The 21,321-nt window shown below is 38.1% G+C and overlaps 5 protein-coding genes and 2 pseudogenes across 5 annotated transcripts; 5 read left to right on the forward strand and 2 right to left on the reverse strand.

Moving 5' to 3' along the window:
- Positions 1-1,358: 1,358 nt before the first annotated feature.
- Positions 1,359-1,769, forward strand: LOC149887770 (histone H3). Its single transcript, XM_090088863.1, has one exon. It carries the CDS (start codon positions 1,359-1,361, stop codon positions 1,767-1,769), a length of 411 nt encoding a protein of 136 aa, XP_089944989.1.
- Positions 1,770-6,575: 4,806 nt separating this feature from the next.
- LOC149887771 (histone H2A, orphon) lies at positions 6,576-6,965 on the reverse strand. The gene has a single exon (XM_090088864.1). It carries the CDS (start codon positions 6,963-6,965, stop codon positions 6,576-6,578), a length of 390 nt encoding a protein of 129 aa, XP_089944990.1.
- Positions 6,966-7,259: 294 nt separating this feature from the next.
- LOC149887772 (late histone H2B.L4 pseudogene) lies at positions 7,260-7,664 on the forward strand (annotated as a pseudogene).
- Positions 7,665-9,255: 1,591 nt separating this feature from the next.
- On the forward strand, positions 9,256-9,666 carry LOC149887773 (histone H3). The gene has a single exon (XM_090088865.1). The coding sequence runs from the start codon at positions 9,256-9,258 to the stop codon at positions 9,664-9,666; it is 411 nt and encodes a 136-aa protein (XP_089944991.1).
- Positions 9,667-14,494: 4,828 nt separating this feature from the next.
- LOC149887774 (histone H2A, orphon) lies at positions 14,495-14,884 on the reverse strand. The gene has a single exon (XM_090088866.1). It carries the CDS (start codon positions 14,882-14,884, stop codon positions 14,495-14,497), a length of 390 nt encoding a protein of 129 aa, XP_089944992.1.
- Positions 14,885-15,178: 294 nt separating this feature from the next.
- LOC149887775 (late histone H2B.L4 pseudogene) lies at positions 15,179-15,583 on the forward strand (annotated as a pseudogene).
- A 1,591-nt stretch (positions 15,584-17,174) lies between these two features.
- On the forward strand, positions 17,175-17,585 carry LOC149887776 (histone H3). Its single transcript, XM_090088867.1, has one exon. The coding sequence runs from the start codon at positions 17,175-17,177 to the stop codon at positions 17,583-17,585; it is 411 nt and encodes a 136-aa protein (XP_089944993.1).
- Positions 17,586-21,321: the final 3,736 nt, after the last annotated feature.

Here is a 21,321-nt window from a genome sequence, read left to right on the forward strand (position 1 = left end):
GTTATTACAGTAGGTAAACGCGTGAGAAAATCTTTCAACAACTACTTGAGCGCCACCTTTTTGCTTTTGATCAAAACCTTAGCCCTTATGACCCACCCATCGTTATTATTTGCTGCTACTACCACACTTTTGCTCCTTTTTTCTTTTTTCTTTTTTTTTTTTTTTTTCAAATGTATTGCGCGCATCTTTAGGAAATCAGACTTAAAGCAGCGCTTTAGATAAAAATCACCTTTCTAGCCCGATGATGGTGAGCAAAACACTTTATGTGTCAAGCGTCTACTCTAAACACTCAGTTAAACTATGCCTCGCTAAAAAACATTACTTAGAAATCAATTCAATTGCTTTTCATTTCGATTGAAACAAACTGAAACTGGTAAACTAAACCGTTTTTACACACCCCCTCTGCTTATCGCGGTGCAGCGTTCAAGTTCTAGATTGCCTATTAACGTTTAAAACAGATGTGTGGCTATAAAAATAGCCGTTTTTGATTGCTGAGGTGTTCCCCTTTTAACCACCAAAGCCGTACAATGTGCGACCTTGTCTTTTTAATGCGTAGACAACGTCCATAGCGGTGACTGTCTTTCTCTTGGCATGCTCTGTGTATGTTACAGCGTCGCGAATAACGTTTTCCAAAAAGACTTTTAGAACGCCTCGAGTCTCCTCGTAGATAAGTCCAGAGATACGCTTAACACCACCGCGACGAGCTAGACGACGTATGGCGGGCTTTGTGATTCCTTGGATGTTATCACGTAAAATCTTGCGATGACGCTTTGCGCCTCCTTTTCCAAGTCCTTTTCCTCCTTTACCGCGACCAGACATGATTAAAATTGTTTGAAGTTCAATTACTGTCTTTTTGCGTTTCTTTTTGTTTTTATTATGCGCTGGAAGCGCGACTTTTACCCTACATAGATGGAAACATCTTCGTCAAACAACCAATCGCAACGGTCCTTCGTCAAAAAGCCATCTGAACCAAAAAAACAAAAAAAAAAAAAACCAAAACAAACTGCCTTGTTTTTAACGCGCGTTTTCGCATTTAACGCTTTTATCCGTTCGCAAACAGAGCAGAAAAGTTTCTTTTCGGAATTCCACTACGTCGACCTGTCTTTGAAGTGTTTAAAAAAGCAGAAATTGTAGAGGCGAGACAAACGCGCTCTCTTTTCCCGTAGCCAAAAAACACGCCTACGTGGCCTTAATGCCTTATTTTGCATTTGTACTTGAACCAATCAAAGAGCACTTTCTTAGCACCAATCAGAATGCAGCTTTAAGTCGCGGCAAAGTCTAAAAATGTCAACAAAACGCGTTAAATTGAAAAACTTCAAAAGTTCAACTTAAACTGATAAGTGTAAGCGTAACTTACAATGGCCCGCACAAAACAAACAGCTAGAAAATCTACCGGCGGTAAAGCACCGAGAAAGCAGCTGGCAACAAAAGCAGCAAGAAAGAGTGCCCCGGCTACCGGCGGAGTAAAGAAACCCCACAGATACCGACCCGGTACCGTAGCTTTGAGAGAGATCCGAAGATACCAAAAATCGACAGAGCTCCTAATCAGAAAACTACCCTTCCAGCGATTGGTTCGCGAAATAGCTCAAGATTTCAAGACTGACTTGCGTTTCCAAAGCACCGCCGTCATGGCCTTACAAGAAGCTTCAGAAGCCTACTTAGTGGGTCTCTTCGAAGATACCAACTTGTGCGCCATCCATGCAAAGCGTGTCACTATTATGCCAAAAGACATTCAGTTGGCGAGAAGAATCAGAGGAGAGCGAGCTTAAAAAATGGTGCTTCTAAACAAAACGGCTATTTTCATAGCCACAAATCTGTTAAAAACGTTGTCGGCTTAGTGCCTTAAAACAAAACAAAACAAAAAAAAAAAACAACAAACAAACAAACACAAAGTAAACAAGTTCTACGCCTGGAACTTTGTTTTTAGAAAGATGTGTGGCTATGAAAATAGCCGTTTGACAAAAAGCGGGGTAGGTTAGGTTATTTCTTTTCCACTTTTGCGATGGTTTTCTTGGCTGCAGCTTTCTTCTTAGGTGTCGCTTTCACTTTCTTTACTGCGGGCTTTTTAGCAACCGGTTTCTGGGCGCTCTTTTTTGCGGGAGTCACTTTTTTCTTAGGAGTAGCTTTTTTCACTTTCTCTTTTTGTGCGACTTTTTTCACTGACGCAGCTTTCTTTTTTGGCGTGCTCTTCTTTTCAGCAGGCTTCTTTACTTCTTTGGCTTCTTTTTTGTGCTTCTTGGCGACTGCAGCAGGCTTCTTTAACGGTTTGGGCTTAGCTGCAATTCTAAAAGAACCCGACGCGCCAGTTCCTTTCACTTGTACGAGCTCGCCAGCAACCACCATGCGCTTTAAATTAATCTTGACTTGCGAATCGACGTTTTCACCCACCTTGTTGTTGGCCTTGACGTGCTTGGCGATAGCTTGTCTTGACGACCCTTTGCGTTCTTTAAGCGAATTAATAGCATCGACAATCATCGCCTTGTAGGGAGCATGATCAGCAGGCTTTTTAGGCGCAGACTTCTTTGTGGCCTTTTTCGGAGATGCAGCTTCAGTCATTTTTTTTTTGTCGTGTTTCAGAGAAACGTTGCGTTCGTTTTTATAAAACTTCTAGATGTTTAGATGTTTTTATTTTTCAAGCGGAGTTTTATGCGGACTGTCGAGGAGACTTTTTTTTTTTTTTTTTTGCTCCACCGTCAGACTGCAAAGTGTGTTTTCGTGTTGACAGGCAAACCTCCACAGCTCGCGTCTCTCGCTCTCTTAAAGCTTCATTAGTTTTGAAATCTTCTAAAGAATAGTGACGCTTTGTAAATTGCGGCGTTTCGGTGCCACAGCATGTTAGAAGCGAAAGGTATCGCATCAAAACATCGAAAAAATAGTCTTTAAAAGCAATCGAGTGCGCGCATGGCCAAATAACATCAGCGCTACTTACTCTGGACAAAGCAGCTTAATTTCATCAAGAAACTGAACCATATGGCTTCCCAAAAAAGCTTATGCCAATCTCTTCTAAGCATTTGGTACCATACAAACTCAATAGAGGCGAAGGGCACAAACACGCGCGATTGCTGGAATATTTAATGCGTTAGCAACGCGTACTAACGACGATTTTTAGTTCAGACCAATTCTTTTTCTAAACACAGAGACACAACAAAGAACATTCCATGAAAAAGGAACACTATGTTGTGCTTATTCGTGTTCGTTAACAAAAACGATCGAAGGCTAAAACTGCGATAACGCAGTCAACATATATAAAGTCGCGGACACTAGAAAAAAAGGAAAAACTTAGCAACCTGAAAGTTCTGGACATCGTAAAAAAAAAAAATAAATAAAAAATAAAATTCATTATGGAAGGTAACGGTAAAAAAACGTTTGAGGAGATAAGAGAATGAGTGACGAATGCACAATACGGGGTCCATTCGGTTCTTCGTCTTCATAGTCATCGTTCGAGCGAAGCTTGGTGTTTTCTTTACAATTGTGCAGTCTTGGGAAGGCATGCAACTTTTGTTCAAGTTCATAAAGGCAAAACTGAATTAGAATATGGCGATTTTAAAAGATGCTCTACATTTCCGTTTGCTTTTCAAAGTGCAAATTTCGCTTTTGATTTCATGCGCTCATAACTGGCATTTCAAAAATGACACTTTAACACTCGTGAATCGTGAATTTGGCGGCTTTTGCATGATGCAAAGTTATTAAAATCGCGCGAGGCATCAGTTATAAGGTGTTCACAACCGAAGTTATTGCAGATCAATTCCATCTCTCGTTTTTTCATTTTCAGAAAAGTTCATTTTTCTCCGCTTTATAACATCATAACCATTAGGCTTAGCTGCTTTAGCCTTAGCGAGGTCCTTGACATTAGAAAAGCACCAGTTGGAATTTTATTTTTGCTAAAAATAAAGGCTAACAAATGCAACAGAAATATCTATCTTGCAAGGAACTCGTTCATAATTGAAAAACAAATACAAAGTCAGCTACTTAGTTAGTTAGTTAGTTAGTTAGTTAGTTAGTTAGTTAGTTAGTTAGTTAGTTAGTTAGTTAGTTAGTTAGTTAGTTAGTTAGTTAGTTAGTTAGTTAGTTAGTTAGTTAGTTAGTTAGTTAGTTAGTTAGTTAGTTAGTTAGTTAGTTAGTTAGTCTCTCAGTGAGTTAGTTGGTTAGTTAGTTAGTTAGTTAGTTAGTTAGTTAGTTAGTTAGTTAGTTAGTTAGTTAGTTAGTTAGTTAGTTAGTTAGTTAGTTAGTTAGTTAGTTAGTTAGTTAGTTAGTTAGTTAGTTAGTTAGTTAGTTAGTTAGTTAGTTAGTTAGTTAGTTAGTTAGTCAGTTAGTTAGTTAGTTAGTTAGTTAGTTAGTTAGTTAGTTAGTTAGTCTCTCAGTGAGTTAGTTGGTTAGTTAGTTAGTTAGTTAGTTAGTTAGTTAGTTAGTTAGTTAGTTAGTTAGTTAGTTAGTTAGTTAGTCTCTCAGTGAGTTAGTTGGTTAGTTAGTTAGTTAGTTAGTTAGTTAGTTAGTTAGTTAGTTAGTTAGTTAGTTAGTTAGTCTCTCAGTGAGTTAGTTGGTTAGTTAGTTAGTTAGTTAGTTAGTTAGTTAGTTAGTTAGTTAGTTAGTTAGTCAGTTAGTTAGTTAGTTAGTTAGTTAGTTAGTTAGTTAGTTAGTCAGTTAGTTAGTTAGTTAGTTAGTTAGTCTCTCAGTGAGTTAGTTGGTTAGTTAGATAGTTAGTTAGTTATTTAGTTAGTTAGTTAGTTAGTTATTTAGTTAGTTAGTTAGTTAGTTAGTTAGTTAGTTAGTTAGTTAGTTAGTTAGTTAGTTAGTTAGTTAGTCAGTTAGTTAGTTAGTTAGTTAGTTAGTTAGTTAGTCAGTTAGTTAGTTAGTTAGTTAGTTAGTCTCTCAGTGAGTTAGTTGGTTAGTTAGTTAGTTAGTTAGTTAGTTAGTTAGTTAGTTAGTTAGTTAGTTAGTTAGTCTCTCAGTGAGTTAGTTGGTTAGTTAGTTAGTTAGTTAGTTAGTTAGTTAGTTAGTTAGTTAGTTAGTTAGTTAGTTAGTTAGTTAGTTGGTTAGTTAGTTAGTTAGTTAGTCAATCAGTTAGTTAGTTAGTTAGTTAGTTAGTCAGTCAGTTAGTTAGTTAGTCAGTCAGTCAGTTAGTTGGTTAGTCAGTCAGTTAGTTAGTCATTCAGTTAGTTAGTTTGTATCTTAGTTAGTTTGTTAGGTACTAAGTTAGGCAGATACGTGAAAAATGACGATAGATGACGATAAATGAGGACAATAATTAAAATGTAGCTACTTTGTAAAATCTTATTACTTTAACTAAAGTTTTAGTACTTTGTTAAAATAGCATGAGAACTAACGCTACCCCACAAGCTTTTTAAAGTTCTTTTTTAAGGTTTCAGCAACCCATCCGACGTTGCGAGAAACACCTGATAGTTACTGTGAAAAAAGGTATTGGCCAACAACTCGACTGTCGCGTTTTATTCTTTCCGGGGTTTTAGGGACGGGTCATTTAGAAAACAAAATGTAAAAGAACTAGAGCGTCGTAACTTTGTTATATGTTGAGTTTTGTGCCCGTCGCAAGTTTGACGTGTTTTAATTGAAGGAATGTTTAGTTCTAGCTTTACGTTTTTTTCCTTTAATGTAAAATAAAGGGTTGTCTGCGCATGCTGTGATTTTTGTTTCGACTTTGTCAAGTGTTATGACTTTGATCATTTGCTTTATTTCGAAGTGTCTCAAGAGTGTGTCAGCTTGGAGTATGTATGAGTTTTCGACAGCGGACGTCTTTGTCTTTACCCCTCTTGTTTGTTAGACATGACGTGCAATGACCCGTTCACTTCTTTTCGTTGACGTTTTTTTTCGCATTTCAAAAAACTACTGACCAAGAGAACGTGCGCAGAAGAAAAATGACAAGGTAAAACCAACAACAAAAAACCATGCAATTAAGGATTACACACAGACAAACACGCAAGTGTAAAAAACGGAAATTTTTTTTTTTTTTTTTTTTTTTCGTGCTGCCGCTTTTTTGTTTGTTTTTTTTTGTTTTGTTTTGTTTTTGTTGCTGCTGCTGATGCTAATGCCGTCACTGCTGCTTAACCTCGCTCTTTGTTTTTTTCTCCGCTAAATATACTTTTTTGCTGAAATCCTAAGGGAGCTAAATTCTTACGGAGGCGCTTAAATCTTCTTTGTTATTTTCCTACAGCCTATAGATGGTCGCCAATCTGGGCACGTGCGTGTTCACTTTTTATTCAAGTTACGTTGGATCCTTTCAAAACTTGGAATCTTGAACATGCACGTGACCTGTGAGGTAACCGAACTGTTTTTTCTCCCTCAGGTTATAACTTAAAACGTTTCAAAGATGGCGTGTAAACCCCACCATGTATTTTTTTGTAACGGGATGCGTGTGCTCTTTTTATCCCCTAACAGCTTTAAAAAGAGATTTTGAACCCCCCTCCCCTCCCTTCCTTACACACACACACACACACACACACACACACACACACACTTCTTTATATTCTCCTTAGTGTGTTTAAGCTCATGCCGTCATGTTTTTAACAGATGTGTGGCTATGAAAATAGCCTTTATTTTTTATCTTGTGTTCAGAGTACCGTTTATTTGGCTGCTGGTTTTGGAACCTTTTCGTTCTTCTTGGGAAGCAAAACGGCTTGTATGTTTGGCAGCACACCGCCACTGGCTATAGTAACACCTGACAACAACTTGTTCAACTCTTCGTCATTGCGAACAGCTAACTGTAAGTGTCGAGGAATGATTCTAGCTTTCTTATTGTCACGAGCAGCGTTACCGGCCAACTCCAAAATTTCGGCGGAGAGATACTCCAAAACAGCAGCTAAATAGACAGGTGCGCCTGAACCGATGCGATTGGCGTAGTGTCCTTTGCGCAAAAATCGGTGAACACGACCGACTGGAAACTGAAGTCCGGCTCTGAACGATCGAGTCTTTGCCTTGGCTTTAGCTTTTCCTCCTTTTCCACGTCCTGACATTTTAATTTCTTACACTGAGAAACAACGAGAGACAACCTAGAGATATTTGTGCGCGCTTTGAAATCAACTTACAAAATTCCTTTTTCTTATCAAAAACATTTGGTCTCGAACTGCACTTTTTTTAACGAATAGAAAAACTCCGTCAAACAATGCGCAAATTAGTTAATCTTTGAAGAACCAATGAGCTTGCGAGAAACAGAAATGTTCTCGAATTGGAGACCACAACTGCGCTTTATATAGGAAGTGATTCGGTTGCTTGTAATTTCAAATTTCAATTCTCTAAAACTCGTCGACATGTCTGACGCTCCAAAGGCCGGAGGAAAACAAGCGCCCAAGGTGGCCAAAAAGGGGGAAAAACGCGCTGGTAAGAAAGGCGGCAAGATCGCTGGTACTGGAGACAAAAAGCGCAAGAGAAAGAGGCGAGAATCCTACGCCATTTACATTTACAACGTCTTGAAGCAAGTTCACCCTGATGTTGGTGTTTCTTCCAAAGCGATGAGCATCATGAATTCTTTCGTCAACGACATTTTTGAAAGAATCGCTTCAGAAGCTTCACGACTAGCCCTCCAAAACAAGAAATCAACCATCTCTTCGCGTGAAATTCAAACAGCTGTGCGCCTCTTACTTCCCGGTGAGTTGGCCAAACACGCAGTGAGCGAAGGCACCAAGGCTGTTACTAAGTACACCAGCAGTAAATAGATGGAGCGCTATCTAAACGGCTATTTTCATAGCCACACATCTTGTAAAAGCATTGTACGCATTAGAACGCCTTAAATTGTAGTAGAGAGAAAGTACTTAAAATGCAATAGCTAGGCAGCCATTGTTTGCTCGTTTTAAATTGCGACACCGCGTCTAAAGAGCGAGCGCTTTTCTAGACTTGCTTTTTTTGATGTTTAAACGTATAGCTTTTGCATCCACTTTGGATACAAAAAGTTATTACAGTAGGTAAACGCGTGAGAAAATCTTTCAACAACTACTTGAGCGCCACCTTTTTGCTTTTGATCAAAACCTTAGCCCTTATGACCCACCCATCGTTATTATTTGCTGCTACTACCACACTTTTGCTCCTTTTTTCTTTTTTCTTTTTTTTTTTTTTTTTCAAATGTATTGCGCGCATCTTTAGGAAATCAGACTTAAAGCAGCGCTTTAGATAAAAATCACCTTTCTAGCCCGATGATGGTGAGCAAAACACTTTATGTGTCAAGCGTCTACTCTAAACACTCAGTTAAACTATGCCTCGCTAAAAAACATTACTTAGAAATCAATTCAATTGCTTTTCATTTCGATTGAAACAAACTGAAACTGGTAAACTAAACCGTTTTTACACACCCCCTCTGCTTATCGCGGTGCAGCGTTCAAGTTCTAGATTGCCTATTAACGTTTAAAACAGATGTGTGGCTATAAAAATAGCCGTTTTTGATTGCTGAGGTGTTCCCCTTTTAACCACCAAAGCCGTACAATGTGCGACCTTGTCTTTTTAATGCGTAGACAACGTCCATAGCGGTGACTGTCTTTCTCTTGGCATGCTCTGTGTATGTTACAGCGTCGCGAATAACGTTTTCCAAAAAGACTTTTAGAACGCCTCGAGTCTCCTCGTAGATAAGTCCAGAGATACGCTTAACACCACCGCGACGAGCTAGACGACGTATGGCGGGCTTTGTGATTCCTTGGATGTTATCACGTAAAATCTTGCGATGACGCTTTGCGCCTCCTTTTCCAAGTCCTTTTCCTCCTTTACCGCGACCAGACATGATTAAAATTGTTTGAAGTTCAATTACTGTCTTTTTGCGTTTCTTTTTGTTTTTATTATGCGCTGGAAGCGCGACTTTTACCCTACATAGATGGAAACATCTTCGTCAAACAACCAATCGCAACGGTCCTTCGTCAAAAAGCCATCTGAACCAAAAAAACAAAAAAAAAAAAAACCAAAACAAACTGCCTTGTTTTTAACGCGCGTTTTCGCATTTAACGCTTTTATCCGTTCGCAAACAGAGCAGAAAAGTTTCTTTTCGGAATTCCACTACGTCGACCTGTCTTTGAAGTGTTTAAAAAAGCAGAAATTGTAGAGGCGAGACAAACGCGCTCTCTTTTCCCGTAGCCAAAAAACACGCCTACGTGGCCTTAATGCCTTATTTTGCATTTGTACTTGAACCAATCAAAGAGCACTTTCTTAGCACCAATCAGAATGCAGCTTTAAGTCGCGGCAAAGTCTAAAAATGTCAACAAAACGCGTTAAATTGAAAAACTTCAAAAGTTCAACTTAAACTGATAAGTGTAAGCGTAACTTACAATGGCCCGCACAAAACAAACAGCTAGAAAATCTACCGGCGGTAAAGCACCGAGAAAGCAGCTGGCAACAAAAGCAGCAAGAAAGAGTGCCCCGGCTACCGGCGGAGTAAAGAAACCCCACAGATACCGACCCGGTACCGTAGCTTTGAGAGAGATCCGAAGATACCAAAAATCGACAGAGCTCCTAATCAGAAAACTACCCTTCCAGCGATTGGTTCGCGAAATAGCTCAAGATTTCAAGACTGACTTGCGTTTCCAAAGCACCGCCGTCATGGCCTTACAAGAAGCTTCAGAAGCCTACTTAGTGGGTCTCTTCGAAGATACCAACTTGTGCGCCATCCATGCAAAGCGTGTCACTATTATGCCAAAAGACATTCAGTTGGCGAGAAGAATCAGAGGAGAGCGAGCTTAAAAAATGGTGCTTCTAAACAAAACGGCTATTTTCATAGCCACAAATCTGTTAAAAACGTTGTCGGCTTAGTGCCTTAAAACAAAACAAAACAAAAAAAAAAAACAACAAACAAACAAACACAAAGTAAACAAGTTCTACGCCTGGAACTTTGTTTTTAGAAAGATGTGTGGCTATGAAAATAGCCGTTTGACAAAAAGCGGGGTAGGTTAGGTTATTTCTTTTCCACTTTTGCGATGGTTTTCTTGGCTGCAGCTTTCTTCTTAGGTGTCGCTTTCACTTTCTTTACTGCGGGCTTTTTAGCAACCGGTTTCTGGGCGCTCTTTTTTGCGGGAGTCACTTTTTTCTTAGGAGTAGCTTTTTTCACTTTCTCTTTTTGTGCGACTTTTTTCACTGACGCAGCTTTCTTTTTTGGCGTGCTCTTCTTTTCAGCAGGCTTCTTTACTTCTTTGGCTTCTTTTTTGTGCTTCTTGGCGACTGCAGCAGGCTTCTTTAACGGTTTGGGCTTAGCTGCAATTCTAAAAGAACCCGACGCGCCAGTTCCTTTCACTTGTACGAGCTCGCCAGCAACCACCATGCGCTTTAAATTAATCTTGACTTGCGAATCGACGTTTTCACCCACCTTGTTGTTGGCCTTGACGTGCTTGGCGATAGCTTGTCTTGACGACCCTTTGCGTTCTTTAAGCGAATTAATAGCATCGACAATCATCGCCTTGTAGGGAGCATGATCAGCAGGCTTTTTAGGCGCAGACTTCTTTGTGGCCTTTTTCGGAGATGCAGCTTCAGTCATTTTTTTTTTGTCGTGTTTCAGAGAAACGTTGCGTTCGTTTTTATAAAACTTCTAGATGTTTAGATGTTTTTATTTTTCAAGCGGAGTTTTATGCGGACTGTCGAGGAGACTTTTTTTTTTTTTTTTTTGCTCCACCGTCAGACTGCAAAGTGTGTTTTCGTGTTGACAGGCAAACCTCCACAGCTCGCGTCTCTCGCTCTCTTAAAGCTTCATTAGTTTTGAAATCTTCTAAAGAATAGTGACGCTTTGTAAATTGCGGCGTTTCGGTGCCACAGCATGTTAGAAGCGAAAGGTATCGCATCAAAACATCGAAAAAATAGTCTTTAAAAGCAATCGAGTGCGCGCATGGCCAAATAACATCAGCGCTACTTACTCTGGACAAAGCAGCTTAATTTCATCAAGAAACTGAACCATATGGCTTCCCAAAAAAGCTTATGCCAATCTCTTCTAAGCATTTGGTACCATACAAACTCAATAGAGGCGAAGGGCACAAACACGCGCGATTGCTGGAATATTTAATGCGTTAGCAACGCGTACTAACGACGATTTTTAGTTCAGACCAATTCTTTTTCTAAACACAGAGACACAACAAAGAACATTCCATGAAAAAGGAACACTATGTTGTGCTTATTCGTGTTCGTTAACAAAAACGATCGAAGGCTAAAACTGCGATAACGCAGTCAACATATATAAAGTCGCGGACACTAGAAAAAAAGGAAAAACTTAGCAACCTGAAAGTTCTGGACATCGTAAAAAAAAAAAATAAATAAAAAATAAAATTCATTATGGAAGGTAACGGTAAAAAAACGTTTGAGGAGATAAGAGAATGAGTGACGAATGCACAATACGGGGTCCATTCGGTTCTTCGTCTTCATAGTCATCGTTCGAGCGAAGCTTGGTGTTTTCTTTACAATTGTGCAGTCTTGGGAAGGCATGCAACTTTTGTTCAAGTTCATAAAGGCAAAACTGAATTAGAATATGGCGATTTTAAAAGATGCTCTACATTTCCGTTTGCTTTTCAAAGTGCAAATTTCGCTTTTGATTTCATGCGCTCATAACTGGCATTTCAAAAATGACACTTTAACACTCGTGAATCGTGAATTTGGCGGCTTTTGCATGATGCAAAGTTATTAAAATCGCGCGAGGCATCAGTTATAAGGTGTTCACAACCGAAGTTATTGCAGATCAATTCCATCTCTCGTTTTTTCATTTTCAGAAAAGTTCATTTTTCTCCGCTTTATAACATCATAACCATTAGGCTTAGCTGCTTTAGCCTTAGCGAGGTCCTTGACATTAGAAAAGCACCAGTTGGAATTTTATTTTTGCTAAAAATAAAGGCTAACAAATGCAACAGAAATATCTATCTTGCAAGGAACTCGTTCATAATTGAAAAACAAATACAAAGTCAGCTACTTAGTTAGTTAGTTAGTTAGTTAGTTAGTTAGTTAGTTAGTTAGTTAGTTAGTTAGTTAGTTAGTTAGTTAGTTAGTTAGTTAGTTAGTTAGTTAGTTAGTTAGTTAGTTAGTTAGTTAGTTAGTTAGTTAGTTAGTTAGTTAGTTAGTTAGTTAGTCTCTCAGTGAGTTAGTTGGTTAGTTAGTTAGTTAGTTAGTTAGTTAGTTAGTTAGTTAGTTAGTTAGTTAGTTAGTTAGTTAGTTAGTTAGTTAGTTAGTTAGTTAGTTAGTTAGTTAGTTAGTTAGTTAGTTAGTTAGTTAGTTAGTTAGTTAGTTAGTTAGTTAGTTAGTTAGTTAGTTAGTTAGTTAGTTAGTCAGTTAGTTAGTTAGTTAGTTAGTTAGTTAGTTAGTTAGTTAGTTAGTCTCTCAGTGAGTTAGTTGGTTAGTTAGTTAGTTAGTTAGTTAGTTAGTTAGTTAGTTAGTTAGTTAGTTAGTTAGTTAGTTAGTCTCTCAGTGAGTTAGTTGGTTAGTTAGTTAGTTAGTTAGTTAGTTAGTTAGTTAGTTAGTTAGTTAGTTAGTTAGTTAGTCTCTCAGTGAGTTAGTTGGTTAGTTAGTTAGTTAGTTAGTTAGTTAGTTAGTTAGTTAGTTAGTTAGTTAGTTAGTCAGTTAGTTAGTTAGTTAGTTAGTTAGTTAGTTAGTTAGTTAGTCAGTTAGTTAGTTAGTTAGTTAGTTAGTCTCTCAGTGAGTTAGTTGGTTAGTTAGATAGTTAGTTAGTTATTTAGTTAGTTAGTTAGTTAGTTATTTAGTTAGTTAGTTAGTTAGTTAGTTAGTTAGTTAGTTAGTTAGTTAGTTAGTTAGTTAGTTAGTTAGTTAGTCAGTTAGTTAGTTAGTTAGTTAGTTAGTTAGTTAGTCAGTTAGTTAGTTAGTTAGTTAGTTAGTCTCTCAGTGAGTTAGTTGGTTAGTTAGTTAGTTAGTTAGTTAGTTAGTTAGTTAGTTAGTTAGTTAGTTAGTTAGTCTCTCAGTGAGTTAGTTGGTTAGTTAGTTAGTTAGTTAGTTAGTTAGTTAGTTAGTTAGTTAGTTAGTTAGTTAGTTAGTTAGTTAGTTGGTTAGTTAGTTAGTTAGTTAGTCAATCAGTTAGTTAGTTAGTTAGTTAGTTAGTCAGTCAGTTAGTTAGTTAGTCAGTCAGTCAGTTAGTTGGTTAGTCAGTCAGTTAGTTAGTCATTCAGTTAGTTAGTTTGTATCTTAGTTAGTTTGTTAGGTACTAAGTTAGGCAGATACGTGAAAAATGACGATAGATGACGATAAATGAGGACAATAATTAAAATGTAGCTACTTTGTAAAATCTTATTACTTTAACTAAAGTTTTAGTACTTTGTTAAAATAGCATGAGAACTAACGCTACCCCACAAGCTTTTTAAAGTTCTTTTTTAAGGTTTCAGCAACCCATCCGACGTTGCGAGAAACACCTGATAGTTACTGTGAAAAAAGGTATTGGCCAACAACTCGACTGTCGCGTTTTATTCTTTCCGGGGTTTTAGGGACGGGTCATTTAGAAAACAAAATGTAAAAGAACTAGAGCGTCGTAACTTTGTTATATGTTGAGTTTTGTGCCCGTCGCAAGTTTGACGTGTTTTAATTGAAGGAATGTTTAGTTCTAGCTTTACGTTTTTTTCCTTTAATGTAAAATAAAGGGTTGTCTGCGCATGCTGTGATTTTTGTTTCGACTTTGTCAAGTGTTATGACTTTGATCATTTGCTTTATTTCGAAGTGTCTCAAGAGTGTGTCAGCTTGGAGTATGTATGAGTTTTCGACAGCGGACGTCTTTGTCTTTACCCCTCTTGTTTGTTAGACATGACGTGCAATGACCCGTTCACTTCTTTTCGTTGACGTTTTTTTTCGCATTTCAAAAAACTACTGACCAAGAGAACGTGCGCAGAAGAAAAATGACAAGGTAAAACCAACAACAAAAAACCATGCAATTAAGGATTACACACAGACAAACACGCAAGTGTAAAAAACGGAAATTTTTTTTTTTTTTTTTTTTTTTCGTGCTGCCGCTTTTTTGTTTGTTTTTTTTTGTTTTGTTTTGTTTTTGTTGCTGCTGCTGATGCTAATGCCGTCACTGCTGCTTAACCTCGCTCTTTGTTTTTTTCTCCGCTAAATATACTTTTTTGCTGAAATCCTAAGGGAGCTAAATTCTTACGGAGGCGCTTAAATCTTCTTTGTTATTTTCCTACAGCCTATAGATGGTCGCCAATCTGGGCACGTGCGTGTTCACTTTTTATTCAAGTTACGTTGGATCCTTTCAAAACTTGGAATCTTGAACATGCACGTGACCTGTGAGGTAACCGAACTGTTTTTTCTCCCTCAGGTTATAACTTAAAACGTTTCAAAGATGGCGTGTAAACCCCACCATGTATTTTTTTGTAACGGGATGCGTGTGCTCTTTTTATCCCCTAACAGCTTTAAAAAGAGATTTTGAACCCCCCTCCCCTCCCTTCCTTACACACACACACACACACACACACACACACACACACACACTTCTTTATATTCTCCTTAGTGTGTTTAAGCTCATGCCGTCATGTTTTTAACAGATGTGTGGCTATGAAAATAGCCTTTATTTTTTATCTTGTGTTCAGAGTACCGTTTATTTGGCTGCTGGTTTTGGAACCTTTTCGTTCTTCTTGGGAAGCAAAACGGCTTGTATGTTTGGCAGCACACCGCCACTGGCTATAGTAACACCTGACAACAACTTGTTCAACTCTTCGTCATTGCGAACAGCTAACTGTAAGTGTCGAGGAATGATTCTAGCTTTCTTATTGTCACGAGCAGCGTTACCGGCCAACTCCAAAATTTCGGCGGAGAGATACTCCAAAACAGCAGCTAAATAGACAGGTGCGCCTGAACCGATGCGATTGGCGTAGTGTCCTTTGCGCAAAAATCGGTGAACACGACCGACTGGAAACTGAAGTCCGGCTCTGAACGATCGAGTCTTTGCCTTGGCTTTAGCTTTTCCTCCTTTTCCACGTCCTGACATTTTAATTTCTTACACTGAGAAACAACGAGAGACAACCTAGAGATATTTGTGCGCGCTTTGAAATCAACTTACAAAATTCCTTTTTCTTATCAAAAACATTTGGTCTCGAACTGCACTTTTTTTAACGAATAGAAAAACTCCGTCAAACAATGCGCAAATTAGTTAATCTTTGAAGAACCAATGAGCTTGCGAGAAACAGAAATGTTCTCGAATTGGAGACCACAACTGCGCTTTATATAGGAAGTGATTCGGTTGCTTGTAATTTCAAATTTCAATTCTCTAAAACTCGTCGACATGTCTGACGCTCCAAAGGCCGGAGGAAAACAAGCGCCCAAGGTGGCCAAAAAGGGGGAAAAACGCGCTGGTAAGAAAGGCGGCAAGATCGCTGGTACTGGAGACAAAAAGCGCAAGAGAAAGAGGCGAGAATCCTACGCCATTTACATTTACAACGTCTTGAAGCAAGTTCACCCTGATGTTGGTGTTTCTTCCAAAGCGATGAGCATCATGAATTCTTTCGTCAACGACATTTTTGAAAGAATCGCTTCAGAAGCTTCACGACTAGCCCTCCAAAACAAGAAATCAACCATCTCTTCGCGTGAAATTCAAACAGCTGTGCGCCTCTTACTTCCCGGTGAGTTGGCCAAACACGCAGTGAGCGAAGGCACCAAGGCTGTTACTAAGTACACCAGCAGTAAATAGATGGAGCGCTATCTAAACGGCTATTTTCATAGCCACACATCTTGTAAAAGCATTGTACGCATTAGAACGCCTTAAATTGTAGTAGAGAGAAAGTACTTAAAATGCAATAGCTAGGCAGCCATTGTTTGCTCGTTTTAAATTGCGACACCGCGTCTAAAGAGCGAGCGCTTTTCTAGACTTGCTTTTTTTGATGTTTAAACGTATAGCTTTTGCATCCACTTTGGATACAAAAAGTTATTACAGTAGGTAAACGCGTGAGAAAATCTTTCAACAACTACTTGAGCGCCACCTTTTTGCTTTTGATCAAAACCTTAGCCCTTATGACCCACCCATCGTTATTATTTGCTGCTACTACCACACTTTTGCTCCTTTTTTCTTTTTTCTTTTTTTTTTTTTTTTTCAAATGTATTGCGCGCATCTTTAGGAAATCAGACTTAAAGCAGCGCTTTAGATAAAAATCACCTTTCTAGCCCGATGATGGTGAGCAAAACACTTTATGTGTCAAGCGTCTACTCTAAACACTCAGTTAAACTATGCCTCGCTAAAAAACATTACTTAGAAATCAATTCAATTGCTTTTCATTTCGATTGAAACAAACTGAAACTGGTAAACTAAACCGTTTTTACACACCCCCTCTGCTTATCGCGGTGCAGCGTTCAAGTTCTAGATTGCCTATTAACGTTTAAAACAGATGTGTGGCTATAAAAATAGCCGTTTTTGATTGCTGAGGTGTTCCCCTTTTAACCACCAAAGCCGTACAATGTGCGACCTTGTCTTTTTAATGCGTAGACAACGTCCATAGCGGTGACTGTCTTTCTCTTGGCATGCTCTGTGTATGTTACAGCGTCGCGAATAACGTTTTCCAAAAAGACTTTTAGAACGCCTCGAGTCTCCTCGTAGATAAGTCCAGAGATACGCTTAACACCACCGCGACGAGCTAGACGACGTATGGCGGGCTTTGTGATTCCTTGGATGTTATCACGTAAAATCTTGCGATGACGCTTTGCGCCTCCTTTTCCAAGTCCTTTTCCTCCTTTACCGCGACCAGACATGATTAAAATTGTTTGAAGTTCAATTACTGTCTTTTTGCGTTTCTTTTTGTTTTTATTATGCGCTGGAAGCGCGACTTTTACCCTACATAGATGGAAACATCTTCGTCAAACAACCAATCGCAACGGTCCTTCGTCAAAAAGCCATCTGAACCAAAAAAACAAAAAAAAAAAAAACCAAAACAAACTGCCTTGTTTTTAACGCGCGTTTTCGCATTTAACGCTTTTATCCGTTCGCAAACAGAGCAGAAAAGTTTCTTTTCGGAATTCCACTACGTCGACCTGTCTTTGAAGTGTTTAAAAAAGCAGAAATTGTAGAGGCGAGACAAACGCGCTCTCTTTTCCCGTAGCCAAAAAACACGCCTACGTGGCCTTAATGCCTTATTTTGCATTTGTACTTGAACCAATCAAAGAGCACTTTCTTAGCACCAATCAGAATGCAGCTTTAAGTCGCGGCAAAGTCTAAAAATGTCAACAAAACGCGTTAAATTGAAAAACTTCAAAAGTTCAACTTAAACTGATAAGTGTAAGCGTAACTTACAATGGCCCGCACAAAACAAACAGCTAGAAAATCTACCGGCGGTAAAGCACCGAGAAAGCAGCTGGCAACAAAAGCAGCAAGAAAGAGTGCCCCGGCTACCGGCGGAGTAAAGAAACCCCACAGATACCGACCCGGTACCGTAGCTTTGAGAGAGATCCGAAGATACCAAAAATCGACAGAGCTCCTAATCAGAAAACTACCCTTCCAGCGATTGGTTCGCGAAATAGCTCAAGATTTCAAGACTGACTTGCGTTTCCAAAGCACCGCCGTCATGGCCTTACAAGAAGCTTCAGAAGCCTACTTAGTGGGTCTCTTCGAAGATACCAACTTGTGCGCCATCCATGCAAAGCGTGTCACTATTATGCCAAAAGACATTCAGTTGGCGAGAAGAATCAGAGGAGAGCGAGCTTAAAAAATGGTGCTTCTAAACAAAACGGCTATTTTCATAGCCACAAATCTGTTAAAAACGTTGTCGGCTTAGTGCCTTAAAACAAAACAAAACAAAAAAAAAAAACAACAAACAAACAAACACAAAGTAAACAAGTTCTACGCCTGGAACTTTGTTTTTAGAAAGATGTGTGGCTATGAAAATAGCCGTTTGACAAAAAGCGGGGTAGGTTAGGTTATTTCTTTTCCACTTTTGCGATGGTTTTCTTGGCTGCAGCTTTCTTCTTAGGTGTCGCTTTCACTTTCTTTACTGCGGGCTTTTTAGCAACCGGTTTCTGGGCGCTCTTTTTTGCGGGAGTCACTTTTTTCTTAGGAGTAGCTTTTTTCACTTTCTCTTTTTGTGCGACTTTTTTCACTGACGCAGCTTTCTTTTTTGGCGTGCTCTTCTTTTCAGCAGGCTTCTTTACTTCTTTGGCTTCTTTTTTGTGCTTCTTGGCGACTGCAGCAGGCTTCTTTAACGGTTTGGGCTTAGCTGCAATTCTAAAAGAACCCGACGCGCCAGTTCCTTTCACTTGTACGAGCTCGCCAGCAACCACCATGCGCTTTAAATTAATCTTGACTTGCGAATCGACGTTTTCACCCACCTTGTTGTTGGCCTTGACGTGCTTGGCGATAGCTTGTCTTGACGACCCTTTGCGTTCTTTAAGCGAATTAATAGCATCGACAATCATCGCCTTGTAGGGAGCATGATCAGCAGGCTTTTTAGGCGCAGACTTCTTTGTGGCCTTTTTCGGAGATGCAGCTTCAGTCATTTTTTTTTTGTCGTGTTTCAGAGAAACGTTGCGTTCGTTTTTATAAAACTTCTAGATGTTTAGATGTTTTTATTTTTCAAGCGGAGTTTTATGCGGACTGTCGAGGAGACTTTTTTTTTTTTTTTTTTGCTCCACCGTCAGACTGCAAAGTGTGTTTTCGTGTTGACAGGCAAACCTCCACAGCTCGCGTCTCTCGCTCTCTTAAAGCTTCATTAGTTTTGAAATCTTCTAAAGAATAGTGACGCTTTGTAAATTGCGGCGTTTCGGTGCCACAGCATGTTAGAAGCGAAAGGTATCGCATCAAAACATCGAAAAAATAGTCTTTAAAAGCAATCGAGTGCGCGCATGGCCAAATAACATCAGCGCTACTTACTCTGGACAAAGCAGCTTAATTTCATCAAGAAACTGAACCATATGGCTTCCCAAAAAAGCTTATGCCAATCTCTTCTAAGCATTTGGTACCATACAAACTCAATAGAGGCGAAGGGCACAAACACGCGCGATTGCTGGAATATTTAATGCGTTAGCAACGCGTACTAACGACGATTTTTAGTTCAGACCAATTCTTTTTCTAAACACAGAGACACAACAAAGAACATTCCATGAAAAAGGAACACTATGTTGTGCTTATTCGTGTTCGTTAACAAAAACGATCGAAGGCTAAAACTGCGATAACGCAGTCAACATATATAAAGTCGCGGACACTAGAAAAAAAGGAAAAACTTAGCAACCTGAAAGTTCTGGACATCGTAAAAAAAAAAAATAAATAAAAAATAAAATTCATTATGGAAGGTAACGGTAAAAAAACGTTTGAGGAGATAAGAGAATGAGTGACGAATGCACAATACGGGGTCCATTCGGTTCTTCGTCTTCATAGTCATCGTTCGAGCGAAGCTTGGTGTTTTCTTTACAATTGTGCAGTCTTGGGAAGGCATGCAACTTTTGTTCAAGTTCATAAAGGCAAAACTGAATTAGAATATGGCGATTTTAAAAGATGCTCTACATTTCCGTTTGCTTTTCAAAGTGCAAATTTCGCTTTTGATTTCATGCGCTCATAACTGGCATTTCAAAAATGACACTTTAACACTCGTGAATCGTGAATTTGGCGGCTTTTGCATGATGCAAAGTTATTAAAATCGCGCGAGGCATCAGTTATAAGGTGTTCACAACCGAAGTTATTGCAGATCAATTCCATCTCTCGTTTTTTCATTTTCAGAAAAGTTCATTTTTCTCCGCTTTATAACATCATAACCATTAGGCTTAGCTGCTTTAGCCTTAGCGAGGTCCTTGACATTAGAAAAGCACCAGTTGGAATTTTATTTTTGCTAAAAATAAAGGCTAACAAATGCAACAGAAATATCTATCTTGCAAGGAACTCGTTCATAATTGAAAAACAAATACAAAGTCAGCTACTTAGTTAGTTAGTTAGTTAGTTAGTTAGTTAGTTAGTTAGTTAGTTAGTTAGTTAGTTAGTTAGTTAGTTAGTTAGTTAGTTAGTTAGTTAGTTAGTTAGTTAGTTAGTTAGTTAGTTAGTTAGTTAGTTAGTTAGTTAGTTAGTTAGTTAGTTAGTCTCTCAGTGAGTTAGTTGGTTAGTTAGTTAGTTAGTTAGTTAGTTAGTTAGTTAGTTAGTTAGTTAGTTAGTTAGTTAGTTAGTTAGTTAGTTAGTTAGTTAGTTAGTTAGTTAGTTAGTTAGTTAGTTAGTTAGTTAGTTAGTTAGTTAGTTAGTTAGTTAGTTAGTTAGTTAGTTAGTCAGTTAGTTAGTTAGTTAGTTAGTTAGTTAGTTAGTTAGTTAGTTAGTCTCTCAGTGAGTTAGTTGGTTAGTTAGTTAGTTAGTTAGTTAGTTAGTTAGTTAGTTAGTTAGTTAGTTAGTTAGTTAGTTAGTCTCTCAGTGAGTTAGTTGGTTAGTTAGTTAGTTAGTTAGTTAGTTAGTTAGTTAGTTAGTTAGTTAGTTAGTTAGTTAGTCTCTCAGTGAGTTAGTTGGTTAGTTAGTTAGTTAGTTAGTTAGTTAGTTAGTTAGTTAGTTAGTTAGTTAGTCAGTTAGTTAGTTAGTTAGTTAGTTAGTTAGTTAGTTAGTTAGTCAGTTAGTTAGTTAGTTAGTTAGTTAGTCTCTCAGTGAGTTAGTTGGTTAGTTAGATAGTTAGTTAGTTATTTAGTTAGTTAGTTAGTTAGTTATTTAGTTAGTTAGTTAGTTAGTTAGTTAGTTAGTTAGTTAGTTAGTTAGTTAGTTAGTTAGTTAGTTAGTCAGTTAGTTAGTTAGTTAGTTAGTTAGTTAGTTAGTCAGTTAGTTAGTTAGTTAGTTAGTTAGTCTCTCAGTGAGTTAGTTGGTTAGTTAGTTAGTTAGTTAGTTAGTTAGTTAGTTAGTTAGTTAGTTAGTTAGTTAGTTAGTCTCTCAGTGAGTTAGTTGGTTAGTTAGTTAGTTAGTTAGTTAGTTAGTTAGTTAGTTAGTTAGTTAGTTAGTCAGTTAGTTAGTTAGTTAGTTAGTTAGTTAGTTAGTTAGTTAGTCAGTTAGTTAGTTAGTTAGTTAGTTAGTCTCTCAGTGAGTTAGTTGGTTAGTTAGATAGTTAGTTAGTTATTTAGTTAGTTAGTTAGTTAGTTATTTAGTTAGTTAGTTAGTTAGTTAGTTAGTTAGTTAGTTAGTTAGTTAGTTAGTTAGTTAGTTAGTTAGTCAGTTAGTTAGTTAGTTAGTTAGTTAGTTAGTTAGTCAGTTAGTTAGTTAGTTAGTTAGTTAGTCTCTCAGTGAGTTAGTTGGTTAGTTAGTTAGTTAGTTAGTTAGTTAGTTAGTTAGTTAGTTAGTTAGTTAGTTAGTCTCTCAGTGAGTTAGTTGGTTAGTTAGTTAGTTAGTTAGTTAGTTAGTTAGTTAGTTAGTTAGTTAGTTAGTTAGTTAGTTAGTTAGTTGGTTAGTTAGTTAGTTAGTTAGTCAATCAGTTAGTTAGTTAGTTAGTTAGTTAG

The sequence above is a fragment of the Hydra viridissima genome, unplaced genomic scaffold (assembly GCF_058129835.1).
Source record: "Hydra viridissima isolate aposymbiotic clone 2 unplaced genomic scaffold, HvirCarnegie_v1 scaffold_5, whole genome shotgun sequence".
NCBI classification, from domain to species: domain Eukaryota; kingdom Metazoa; phylum Cnidaria; class Hydrozoa; order Anthoathecata; family Hydridae; genus Hydra; species Hydra viridissima.